The following is a 12,654-nucleotide window of genomic DNA, read 5'->3' on the forward strand; positions in this document are numbered from 1 at the left end:
AAACGGATGACTCCTTTACCTAGCTGTTATCAATATCTCTTATCGAGTAGTAAATTACAGTGCGTGGAGAGGGGTGTTATTTCTTATCAGGAAAAAATAAAATCATGTTTTTCCTGCTTGGAACCGGTATGTTTGCTCGAATTTATTCATGGTTTCCGGGTGTGTAACGGTGGTGGAATTAGGAGGGAATTAAATTAAGGTCAGAATCTGGTGTAACAGCAGACACGCCTTTATTTCTTCATTTCATCTCCACCCAAAACGAATAGACCTGTTCTCATGCTTAAAGACACACTACGCAGAAATGCTCCGCCATTTCTGGTTACTACAATTTTAATAGTTTGTTTTGTCACATATAAACTTAAAGTAGGCAATCAAGTGTAGTGTAAATAATAATTGTACCATCTAAACCGCTGTGAAATATATTTTCAATAACCAAAAATTTTGTATTTTCAGCAGTTTGAAGCTGGTGTACAAAAACCAAAAGTAAAAAAAAAAATACAAAAACGAAACTTAAAAACGGGAAGCATAGCAATAGGGCACATAGAACAGATCTACCACTTCTTAGCACTTGCTTTCAATGAAAACAACAGATCTATAATACACATTTCTATTTTGAATTTTGTCCTGTCATGCAAAAAAAAAAATAAAGTACCGATTGCAGCTTCAAGTTTAAAGTCAGAAAAACGCACATAAAAAGGGAATGACTCGGACAGGAATCGAGGCCTCTGGGAACAACTTCATAATAACCTCAAAGGTCTACATGTGCAAATGAGTCATTTGTTCTTGATTTATTTGACAGGAACTGTGTATCTGTTACCAGATACCAGGACAGCCTGATTTCCCCCCTCTTGTTTACTCCATGACTGTCAATTGGCATGACAATGAGTGACAGGGAGTTGGCATGATAACACAAACAGACTGGCCCTCAGGCTAGGACGAGGGAACCGTCACAACTTGTTTATGTGGTGAATGACAAGCTGCTTTTTTATTTTTACAGAACAGAAACAGTGGAGGGGAACTTCATATAAAGCATAAAAGGATGAGTTTTAAAAAATATATTATTTTATTTTAGTTACTGTTTAGGAGGCTTTCTGCAGACCTATCTTCTGTCCACTCTGCTCTATTCCCTGTTTTGGCCTGTCCAAAGTAGTCCACTGTATAAGGAGTAGGGTGCTCTTTGGGACAAACACTTAACCACAATACCGTAGTAGATAGTATGACACAGTGCAGCCGCAACAACAGCAGCTAGGAGGAGAGACACGGCAAACCCAAGCACTCTGCAGTTGTGATTAACCAGCTAGAACATGGGCCTCTGTGAGGACGCAGCTTGGCAGCTGCCCTCAATGGATGGTTGCATTCTACAGTGTCTTATATAGAAAGCGTACACTCACACACACACACACACACACACACACACACACACACACACACACACTATTAAAATCCAGCTTCAATCACAGCATTTTGTGAAGACAAAAATAAATGAGTGAACACGTGTAGGTTAAGAGCATTTTCCTATCCAATTTGTAAGTCGCTCTGGATAAGAGCGTCTGCCAAATGACATGACTTAAATGTAATGACTTAAATGTAATGACTTAAATGTAATGACTTAAATGTAAATGTCCAAACGGTATACATCAGACGACAACACATTCATAGGCCAACCTAAAAAAATACAACAAAAAACTATATATAAAATAATAATAATAATTGGCATGCATGCATTAGATATTCAGTGAAAAGTTACTGGTCAGTTTGCCCTCTCTAGCCATTAGAGATGGCGTGTTCCAATTCATCTCTTTCCTTCCATCACAGTGACACCCTATTCCATTTAGAGTGCACTTACCAGGGCTTTATTTGTGCACTATATAGGGAACGACAGGGTACCATTTGAGCCTCTAACCAAGAGGAGAATTTGTCTGTGTCTTTTCATTTCTTTAACAAAAACACAAAAAGGAAAAAAAAAGAAAACGTTCCGTTCTACTTTTACAAAGACAAGTATATTACATGTTTTATGTGGTTAAGGGATATTTTTTTGTTCATGATTATGATCATTGTAATAAATTTTAAGACTTTTCTTTTGGCACTATTTGTTAATAAAGTACAGTGTTTTACATGTATAACAATATAACGTTTCCAACCAATATTTAGATGAAAAGACCAAGAGTCTAATCTGAAAACTCAAGTGGAGGCCAACCAAAGTAACACAACAAGCAAGTGGAGGAGATGAAACCGTCCAATCAGGATCAACAGGAGCACGCGCCTTCAGTGGTCGGAGGCTCTTGCGGTTTGTCCATCTTGATGTCAATCACTTTGGGGGGAAAGACAGGTTAAGGAAGCTTTGGGGAAGGCATTTGCAAAAATAAGTTTACCATTAGCTCTTTTCAATTCTACGGCTGTACACCAGCGAAACAGAATTCAATGTCTTTATCTAAAAATAGTCTTACCCTGATTCCTGGCACCCCATCTCCTCGCCACCTTCTCACTTGTATTGAAGGAGAGGGCATAAGGCTCCTCTCAGACGTTCTTATCCAATAGGATGGAGCTTCACTGTCCTCGAAAGTCATAACATCGGGCACTGTTTTAATTTGGACCTGCAGTATGATCTCTGTGACACTAGGTGGTGCTGTTGTTCATCTACGACTAAAAGTCTCAGCTTTCAAGGCAGCAATGCAACCAGGGTGATATAACAGGGTCTCACGGATCAACCGTCCAATATTTACTCCTCCTGTGGAACACAGAGCTCTTACTTTGAAAGTTTAACTTTATAGCTTCTTTAATTCAGGCCCAGTAAGACTTAACCCATTACCACAAAATAAAACCATTCAATACACAAAGTAAGCAAAGCAACAGCATTCTTCAAGAAAAGGACGAAAGAAAATACCAAGAGATGGATAGACTTTACAATCATATCTGCAGTCACTTTAACCATATCTACATGTACATACCACCTCAATCAGCCTGACTAAACGGTGTCTGTATATAGCCTCTCTACTGTATATAGCCTCTCTACTGTATAGAGCCCCTCTACTGTATATAGCCCCTCTACTGTATATAGCCCCTCTACTGTATATAGCCTCTCTACTGTATATAGCCTCGCTTATTGCTATAGCCTCACTACTGTATATAGCCTCTCTACTGTATATAGCCTCTCTACTGTATATAGCCTCTCTACTGTATATAGCCTCGCTTATTGCTATAGCCTCACTACTGTATATAGCCTCTCTACTGTATATAGCCTCGCTTATTGCTATAGCCTCTCTACTGTATATAGCCTCTCTACTGTATATAGCCTCGCTTATTGCTATAGCCTCACTACTGTATATAGCCTCACTACTGTATATAGCCTCTCTACTGTATATAGCCTCTCTGCTGTATATAGCCTCTCTGCTGTATATAGCCTCTCTGCTGTATATAGCCTCTCTACTGTATATAGCCTCTCTACTGTATATAGCCCCTCTACTGTATATAGCCCCTCTACTGTATGTAGCCCCTCTACTGTATATAGCCTCTCTACTGTATATAACCTCTCTACTGTATATAACCTCTCTACTGTATGTAGCCTCTCTACTGTATATAGCCTCTATACTGTATGTAGCCTTTCTACTGTATATAGCCTCTCTACTGTATATAGCCTCGCTTATTGCTATAGCCTCACTACTGTATATAGCCTCTCTACTGTATATAGCCTCTCTACTGTATATAGCCTCTCTACTGTATATAGCCTCTCTACTGTATATAGCCTCGCTTATTGCTATAGCCTCACTACTGTATATAGCCTCTCTACTGTATATAGCCTCGCTTATTGCTATAGCCTCTCTACTGTATATAGCCTCTCTACTGTATATAGCCTCGCTTATTGCTATAGCCTCACTACTGTATATAGCCTCTCTACTGTATATAGCCTCTCTACTGTATATAGCCTCTCTACTGTATATAGCCTCTCTGCTGTATATAGCCTCTCTACTGTATATAGCCTCTCTACTGTATATAGCCTCTCTACTGTATATAGTCTCTCTACTGTATTTAGCCTCGCTTATTGCTATAGCCTCACTACTGTATATAGCCTCTCTACTGTATATAGCCTCTCTACTGTATGTAGCCTCTCTACTGTATGTAGCCTCTCTACTGTATGTAGCCTCTCTACCGTATATAGCCTCTCTACTGTATATAGCCTCTACTGTATATAGCCTCTCTACTGTATATAGCCTCTCTACTGTATATAGCCCCTCTACTGTATATAGCCTCTCTACTGTATATAGCCCCTCTACTGTATATAGCCTCTCTACTGTATGTAGCCTCTCTACTGTATATAGCCTCTCTACTGTATATAGCCTCTCTACTGTATATAGCCTATAGCCTCTACTGTATATATCCTCTACTGTATACAGCCTCTCTTCTGTATATAGCCTCCCTACTGTATATAGCCTCTACTGTATATAGCTTCTCTACTGTATATAGCATCTCTACTGTATATAGCCTCTCTACGGTATATAGCCTCTCTACTGTATATAACCTCTCTAGTGTATATAGCCCCTCTACTGTATATAACCTCTCCACTGTATATCGCCTCTACTGTATATAGCCCCTCTACTGTATAAAGCCCCTCTACTGTATATAGCCCCTCTACTGTATATAGCCCCTCTACTGTATATAGCCCCTCTACTGTATATAGCCCCTCTAGTGTATATAGCCTCTCTAGTGTATATAGCCCCTCTACTGTATATAGCCCCTCTACTGTATATAGCCCCTCTACTGTATATAGCCTCTCTACTGTATATAACCTCTCTACTGTATGTAGCCTCTACTGTATATAACCTCTCTACTGTATATAACCTCTCTACTGTATATAGCCTCTCTACTGTATATAGCCTCTCTACTGTATGTAGCCTCTCTACTGTATGTAGCCTCTACTGTATATAGCCTCTCTACTGTATATAACCTCTCTACTGTATATAGCCTCTCTACTGTATATTGCCTCTCTACTGTATATAGCCTCTCTACTGTATATAACCTCTCTACTGTATGTAGCCTCTACTGTATATAACCTCTCTACTGTATATAACCTCTCTACTGTATATTGCCTCTCTACTGTATATAGCCTCTCTACTGTATATAGCCTCTCTACTGTATATAACCTCTCTACTGTATGTAGCCTCTACTGTATATAACCTCTCTACTGTATATAACCTCTATACTGTATATAACCTCACTACTGTATATAGCCTCTCTACTGTATATAGCCTATCTACTGTATATAGCCTCTCCTGTATATAGCCTCTCTACTGTATAAAGCCTCTCTACTGTATATAACCTCTCTACTGTCTACTACACCTGTTGTATTCAGCATTTCACTGTAAGGTCTACTACACCTGTTGTATTCAGCATTTCACTGTGAGGTCTACCTGTTGTATTCAGCATTTCACTGTGAGTTCTACACCTGTTGTATTCAGCATTTCACTGTAAGGTCTACTACACCTGTTGTATTCAGCATTTCACTGTGAGTTCTACACCTGTTGTATTCAGCATTTCACTGTGAGTTCTACACCTGTTGTATTCAGCATTTCACTGTAAGGTCTACTACACCTGTTGTATTCAGCATTTCACTGTGAGGTCTACTACACCTGTTGTATTCAGCATTTCACTGTGAGTTCTACACCTGTTGTATTCAGCATTTCACTGTGAGGTCTACTACACCTGTTGTATTCAGCATTTCACTGTGAGGTCTACTACACCTGTTGTATTCAGCATTTCACTGTAAGGTCTATTACACCTGTTGTAATCAGCATTTCACTGTGAGGTCTACTACACCTGTTGTATTCAGCATTTCACTGTAAGGTCTATTACACCTGTTGTAATCAGCATTTCACTGTAAGGTCTACTACACCTGTTGTATTCAGCATTTCACTGTGAGGTCTACTACACCTGTTGTATTCAGCATTTCACTGTGAGGTCTACTACACCTGTTGTAATCAGCATTTCACTGTGAGTTCTACATCTGTTGTAATCAGCATTTCACTGTGAGGTCTACTACACCTGTTGTATTCAGCGTTTCACTGTGAGGTCTACTACACCTGTTGTAATCAGCATTTCACTGTGAGGTCTACTACACCTGTTGTATTCAGCGTTTCACTGTAAGGTCTACTACACCTGTTGTATTCAGCGTTTCACTGTGAGGTCTACTACACCTGTTGTAATCAGCATTTCACTGTGAGGTCTACTACACCTGTTGTAATCAGCATTTCACTGTGAGGTCTACTACACCTGTTGTATTCAGCGTTTCACTGTGAGGTCTACTACACCTGTTGTAATCAGCATTTCACTGTGAGGTCTACTACACATGTTGTATTCAGCATTTCACTGTGAGGTCTACTACATCTGTTGTAATCAGCATTTCACTGTGAGGTCTACTACACTACAAATGACCCCTTATTCCCTACATACAGGGCACTACAAATGGCCCCTTATTCCCTACATACAGGACACTACAAATGGCCCCTTATTCCCTACATGCAGGGCACTACAAATGGCCCCTTATTCTCTACATATAGGGCACTACAAATGACACCTTATTCGCTACATATAGGGCACTACAAATAACACTTTATTCCCTACATATAGGGCACTACAAATGGCACCTTATTCCCCACATACAGGGCACAACAAATTACACCTTATTCCCTACACATAGGGCACTACAAATGACACCTTATTCCCTACATATAGGGCACTACAAATGGCCCCTTATTCCCTACATACAGGGCACTACAAATGGTACCTTTCCCTACATATAGGGCACTACAAATGGCCCCTTATTCCCTACATATAGGGCACTACAAATGACACCTTATTCCCTACATATAGGGCACAACAAATGACACCTTATTCCCTTCATATAGGGCACTACAAATGACACCTTATTCCCTACATATAGGGTACTACAAATGGCACTTTATTCCCTACATATAGGGCACTACAAATGACACCTTATTCCCTACATATAGGGCACTACAAATGGCACCTTATTCCCTACATATAAGGGCACTACTGGCCTGGCCTGGTGCCCTATAAAAGGAATAGAGTGCACTATGAAGGGAATAGGGTACACTATGAAGGGAATAGGGTGCACTATGAAGGCAATAGGGTACACTATGAAGGGAATAGGGTGCACTATGAAGGCAATAGGGTGCACTATGAAGGCAATAGGGTACACTATGAAGGGAATAGGGTGCACTATGAAGGCAATAGGGTGCACTATGAAGGCAATATCAAATCAAATAAAATCAAATTTTATTTGTCACATACACATGGTTAGCAGATGTTAATGCGAGTGGAGCGAAATGCTTGTGCTTCTAGTTCCGACAATGCAGTAATAACCAACGAGTAATCTAGCTAACAATTCCAAAACTACTGTCTTATACACAGTGTAAGGAGATAAAGAATATGTACATAGAGATATATGAATGAGTGATGGTACAGAGCGGCATAGGCAAGATGCAGTAGATGGCAGGGTGCACTATGAAGGGAATAGGGTGCACTATGAAGGGAATAGGGTGCACTATGAAGGGAATAGGGTGCACTATGAAGGGAATAGAGTGCACTATGAAGGGAATAGGGTGCACTATGAAGGGAATAGAGTGCAATTTGGGACACACAGGGTCTCAGAGGAGCTCGAAGCCAGGCTGTTTTTCAGATTCCTATTAACATGGACGACCCTGCTCCATCAGAAGGCTGCCTTGCACAGAGACCTCCTCCTCTCCTCTCCCTCTCTACAGCGGAAATTATATGCAGGCCAGGGCCTAAAGCAAGAGAAGAGATTGCTCCATACTAGAAACAGAGGGGAGGTTCGTGCCTCAGGCCTTGACACCGATAGTAAATCACACACTCCAGCCTGACCCACCCTTCTCTCATCCCAAAACACAACCTGCCCCCATTTCAAACAGGCAATTACAACAACTGGATCTCATAAATATAAATATCTGCCCTCAATTCCCCCCCCCCCACACCCCAAAGATATAGGGCAAGACGGTCGATCGTTCAGAACTTCTGTCTGTGTTTTAATGTTTTAACTACCAAATCCCTGGTGGACTGTTACAGGAAAAAGCAGAGCTGGCATTTTATGTTTATTGTCACTGTCGGACCACTGGGCTTGAGGGTGCATGTCTTATGTGTGCATGTGTGTGTTGCCTTTGTGTACTTCCATGCATACTTAGCGAGTTTCCTTAACCACTTAAGAAGTGAACATGCATGTGCGCTGTGCTCCTCCCCTCATCATGTCTCCTTCTCATGGATGTTGCCTCTCTCTTCCCCAGTAGGGAGATCGATACTGTCCAGAGGCCTCTCTCTTTCCCAGTAGGGAGATCGATACTGTCCAGAGGCCTCTCTCTTCCCCAGTAGGGAGATCAATACTGTCCAGAGGCCTCTCTCTTCCCCAGTAGGGAGATCGATACTGTCCAGAGGCCTCTCTCTTCCCTAGTAGGGAGATCGATACTGTCCAGAGGCTTCTCTCTTCCCCAGTAGGGAGATCAATACTGTCCAGAGGTCTCTCTCTTCCCTAGTAGGGAGATCGACACTGTCCAGAGGCCTCTCTCTTCCCCAGTAGGGAGATCGATACTGTCCAGAGGCCTCTCTCTTCCCCAGTAGGGAGATCAATACTGTCCAGAGGCCTCTCTCTTCCCCAGTAGGGAGATCGATACTGTCCAGAGGCCTCTCTCTTCCCTAGTAGGGAGATCGATACTGTCCAGAGGCTTCTCTCTTCCCCAGTAGGGAGATCAATACTGTCCAGAGGTCTCTCTCTTCCCTAGTAGGGAGATCGACACTGTCCAGAGGCCTCTCTCTTCCCCAGTAGGGAGATCGATACTGTCCAGAGGCCTCTCTCTTCCCCAGTAGGGAGATCAATACTGTCCAGAGGCCTCTCTCTTCCCCAGTAGGGAGATCGATACTGTCCAGAGGTCTCTCTCTTCCCCAGTAGGGAGATCAATACTGTCCAGAGGCCTCTCTCTTCCCCAGTAGGGAGATCGATACTGTCCAGAGGTCTCTCTCTTCCCCAGTAGGGAGATCGATACTGTCCAGAGGACTCTCTCTTCCCCAGTAGGGAGATCGATACTGTCCAGAGGCCTCTCTCTTCCCCAGTAGGGAGATCGATACTGTCCAGAGGCCTCTCTCTTCCCCAGTAGGGAGATCGATACTGTCCAGAGGCCTCTCTCTTTCCCAGTAGGGAGATCGATACTGTCCAGAGGTCTCTCTCTTCCCCAGTAGGGAGATCGATACTGTCCAGAGGCCTCTCTCTTTCCCAGTAGGGAGATCGATACTGTCCAGAGGTCTCTCTCTTCCCCAGTAGGGAGATTGATACTGTCCAGAGGCCTCTCTCTTTCCCAGTAGGGAGATCGATACTATCCAGAGGCCTCTCTCTTCCCCAGTAGGGAGATCGATACTGTCCAGAGGCCTCTTTCTTCCCCAGTAGGGAGATCGATACTGTCCAGAGGCCTCTCTCTTTCCCAGTAGGGAGATCGATACTGTCCAGAGGTCTCTCTCTTCCCCAGTAGGGAGATCGATCTCGACTTGAGTAGGGTACTATGGTGTTAAATGCTGTCCAGAGGCCTCTCTTCCCCAGTAGGGAGATCGATACTGTCCAGAGGCCTCTCTCTTCCCCAGTAGGGAGATCGATACTGTCCAGAGGCCTCTCTCTTTCCCAGTAGGGAGATCGATACTATCCAGAGGCCTCTCTCTTCCCCAGTAGGGAGATCGATACTGTCCAGAGGCCTCTTTCTTCCCCAGTAGGGAGATCGATACTGTCCAGAGGCCTCTCTCTTTCCCAGTAGGGAGATCGATACTGTCCAGAGGTCTCTCTCTTCCCCAGTAGGGAGATCGATACTGTCCAGAGGCCTCTCTCTTCCCCAGTAGGGAGATCGATACTGTCCAGAGGCCTCTTTCTTCCCCAGTAGGGAGATCGACACTGTCCAGAGGCCTCTCTCTTCCCAGTAGGGAGATCGATACTGTCCAGAGGCCTCTTTCTTCCCCAGTAGGGAGATCGACACTGTCCAGAGGCCTCTCTCTTTCCCAGTAGGGAGATCGATACTGTCCAGAGGCCTCTCTCTTTCCCAGTTGGGAGATCGATACTGTCCAGAGGCCTCTCTCTTTCCCAGTTGGGAGATCGATACTGTCCAGAGGCCTCTCTCTTTCCCAGTAGGGAGATTGATACTGTCCAGAGGCCTCTCTCTTTCCCAGTTGGGAGATCGATACTGTCCAGAGGCCTCTCTCTTTCCCAGTAGGGAGATCGATACTGTCCAGAGGCCTCTCTCTTCCCCAGTAGGGAGATCGATACTGTCCAAAGGCCTCTCTCTTCCCCAGTAGGGAGATCGATACTGTCCAGAGGCCTCTCTCTTTCCCAGTAGGGAGATCGATACTGTCCAGAGGCCTCTCTCTTCCCCAGTAGGGAGATTGAGGGCCCCAGTGTTGAGGATCAGCGGGGTGGAGATGTGACCTACCCTCACCACCAGGGGGCGGCCCGTCAGGAAGTCCAGTACCCAGTTGCACAGGGCGGGGTCGAGACCCAGCGTCTCGAGCTTGATGACGCGTTTCGAGGGTACTATGGTGTTAAATGCTGAGCTGTAGTCGATGAACAGCATTCTCACATAGGTATTCCTCTTGTCCAGATGGGATGGGGCAGTGTGTAGTGTGGTTGCGACTGTGTCGTCTGTGGACCTATTGGGGCGGTAAGCAAATTGGAGTGGGTCTAGGGTGTCAGGTCGGCTGGAGGAGATATTGTCCTTGATTAGTCTCTCAAAGCACTTCATGATGACGGAAGTGAGTGCGACGGGGCGGTAGTCGTTTAGCTCAGTTACCTTAGCTTTCTTGGGAACAGGAACAATGGTGGCCCTCTTGAAGCATGTGGGAACAGCAGACTGGGATAAGGATAGATTGAATATGTCCGTAAACACACCAGCCAGCTGGTCTGCGCATGCTCTGAGGGCGCGGCTGGGCCTGCAGCCTTGCGAGGGTTAACACGTTTAAATGTTTTACACACGTCGGCTGCAGTGAAGGAAAGTCCGCAGGTTTTGTTAGCGGGCCTTGTCAGTGGCACTGTATTGTCCTCAAAGAGAGCAAAGAAGTTGTTTATTCTGTCTGGGAGCAAGACATCCTGGTCCGTAAACGGGGCTGGTTTTCTTGTTGTAATCCGTGATTGACTGTAGACCCTGCCACATACCTCCTGTGTCTGAGCCGTTGAAATGCGACTCTACTTTGTCTCTATACTGACACTTAGTTTGTTTGATTGCCTTGCGGCGGGAATAGCTACACTGTTTGTATTCGACCAAATTCCTTACGCAGTACCCTACTTTAGACCAAAGCTCTATGGGCCCTGGTCAAACGTGGTGCACTACGTAGGGAAAGGGGTGCCGTTTGGGAATCACATATAATGTCAGCAGAGACACAGAGGGCCTGGATGCGAGGAGGAAAGGACATCAGTGTCACCCTGATGCCCTGTCATAAAGCAGGGTCCCTATATTCTTTCACCTCATCCTCCTCTCCTCCACCAGCTCAGACATCTTCAACCTCCCAAGCCCATTAAAACTAATTAAAATCCGGAGAAAACACAGACAGGGATGGAGATTAAGGTAATTATCTGATCCTGGATTGGGGTGGAAACATTGAGGAAATTAGACTACTGTAGCAGACAAACAGAAGGTCCAGACCGTTAATTAGACTACAGTAGCAGACAAACAGAAGGTCCAGACCGTTAATTAGACTACTGCAGCAGACAAACAGAAGGTCCAGACCGTTAGACTACTGTAGCAGACAAACAGAAGGTCCAGACCGTTAATTAGACTACTGTAGCAGACAAACAGAAGGTCCAGACCGTTAATTAGACTACTGTAGCAGACAAACAGAAGGTCCAGACCGTTAATTAGACTACTGTAGCAGACAAACAGAAGGTCCAGACCGTTAATTAGACTACTGCAGTAGACAAACAGAAGGTCCAGACCGTTAATTAGACTACTGCGGTAGACAAACAGAAGGTCCAGACCGTTAATTAGACTACTGTAGTAGACAAACAGAAGGTCCAGACCGTTAATTAGACTACTGTAGCAGACAAACAGAAGGTCCAGACCGTTAATTAGACTACTGCAGCAGACAAACAGAAGGTCCAGACCGTTAATTAGACTACTGTAGCAGACAAACAGAAGGTCCAGACCGTTAAATAGACTACTGTAGCAGACAAACAGAAGGTCCAGACCGTTAGACTACTGTAGCAGACAAACAGAAGGTCCAGACCGTTAAATAGACTACTGTAGCAGACAAACAGAAGGTCCAGACCGTTAATTAGACCACTGTAGCAGACAAACAGAAGGTCCAGACCGTTAATTAGACTACTGTAGCACACAAACAGAAGGTCCAGACCGTTAATTAGACTACTGTAGCAGACAAACAGAAGGTCCAGACCGTTAATTAGACCACTGTAGCAGACAAACAGAAGGTCCAGACCGTTAATTAGACTACTGTAGCAGACAAACAGAAGGTCCAGACCGTTAATTAGACTACTGTAGCAGACAAACAGAAGGTCCAGACCGTTAACTAGACAACTGTAGCAGACAAACAGAAGGTCCAGACCGTTAATTAGACTACTGTAGCAGACAAACAGAAGGTCCAGACCGT

The 12,654-nt window shown here is 44.2% G+C and overlaps 1 protein-coding gene across 1 annotated transcript in view; it reads right to left on the reverse strand.

Annotated features, from left to right (window-relative positions):
- Positions 1-213: 213 nt before the first annotated feature.
- The window catches only part of LOC135524819 (ras-related protein Rab-6B-like), a 119,699-nt gene continuing 107,258 nt past the window's right edge, over positions 214-12,654 (reverse strand). Inside the window, exon 7 of the mRNA XM_064952669.1 lies at positions 214-2,311. Coding sequence (XP_064808741.1) covers positions 2,247-2,311 — 65 coding nt within the window. The 3' untranslated portion in view covers positions 214-2,246. The remainder of the gene's footprint in view (positions 2,312-12,654) is intronic.

Source organism: Oncorhynchus masou, chromosome 31 (genome assembly GCF_036934945.1).
Source record: "Oncorhynchus masou masou isolate Uvic2021 chromosome 31, UVic_Omas_1.1, whole genome shotgun sequence".
Lineage (NCBI taxonomy): Eukaryota > Metazoa > Chordata > Actinopteri > Salmoniformes > Salmonidae > Oncorhynchus > Oncorhynchus masou.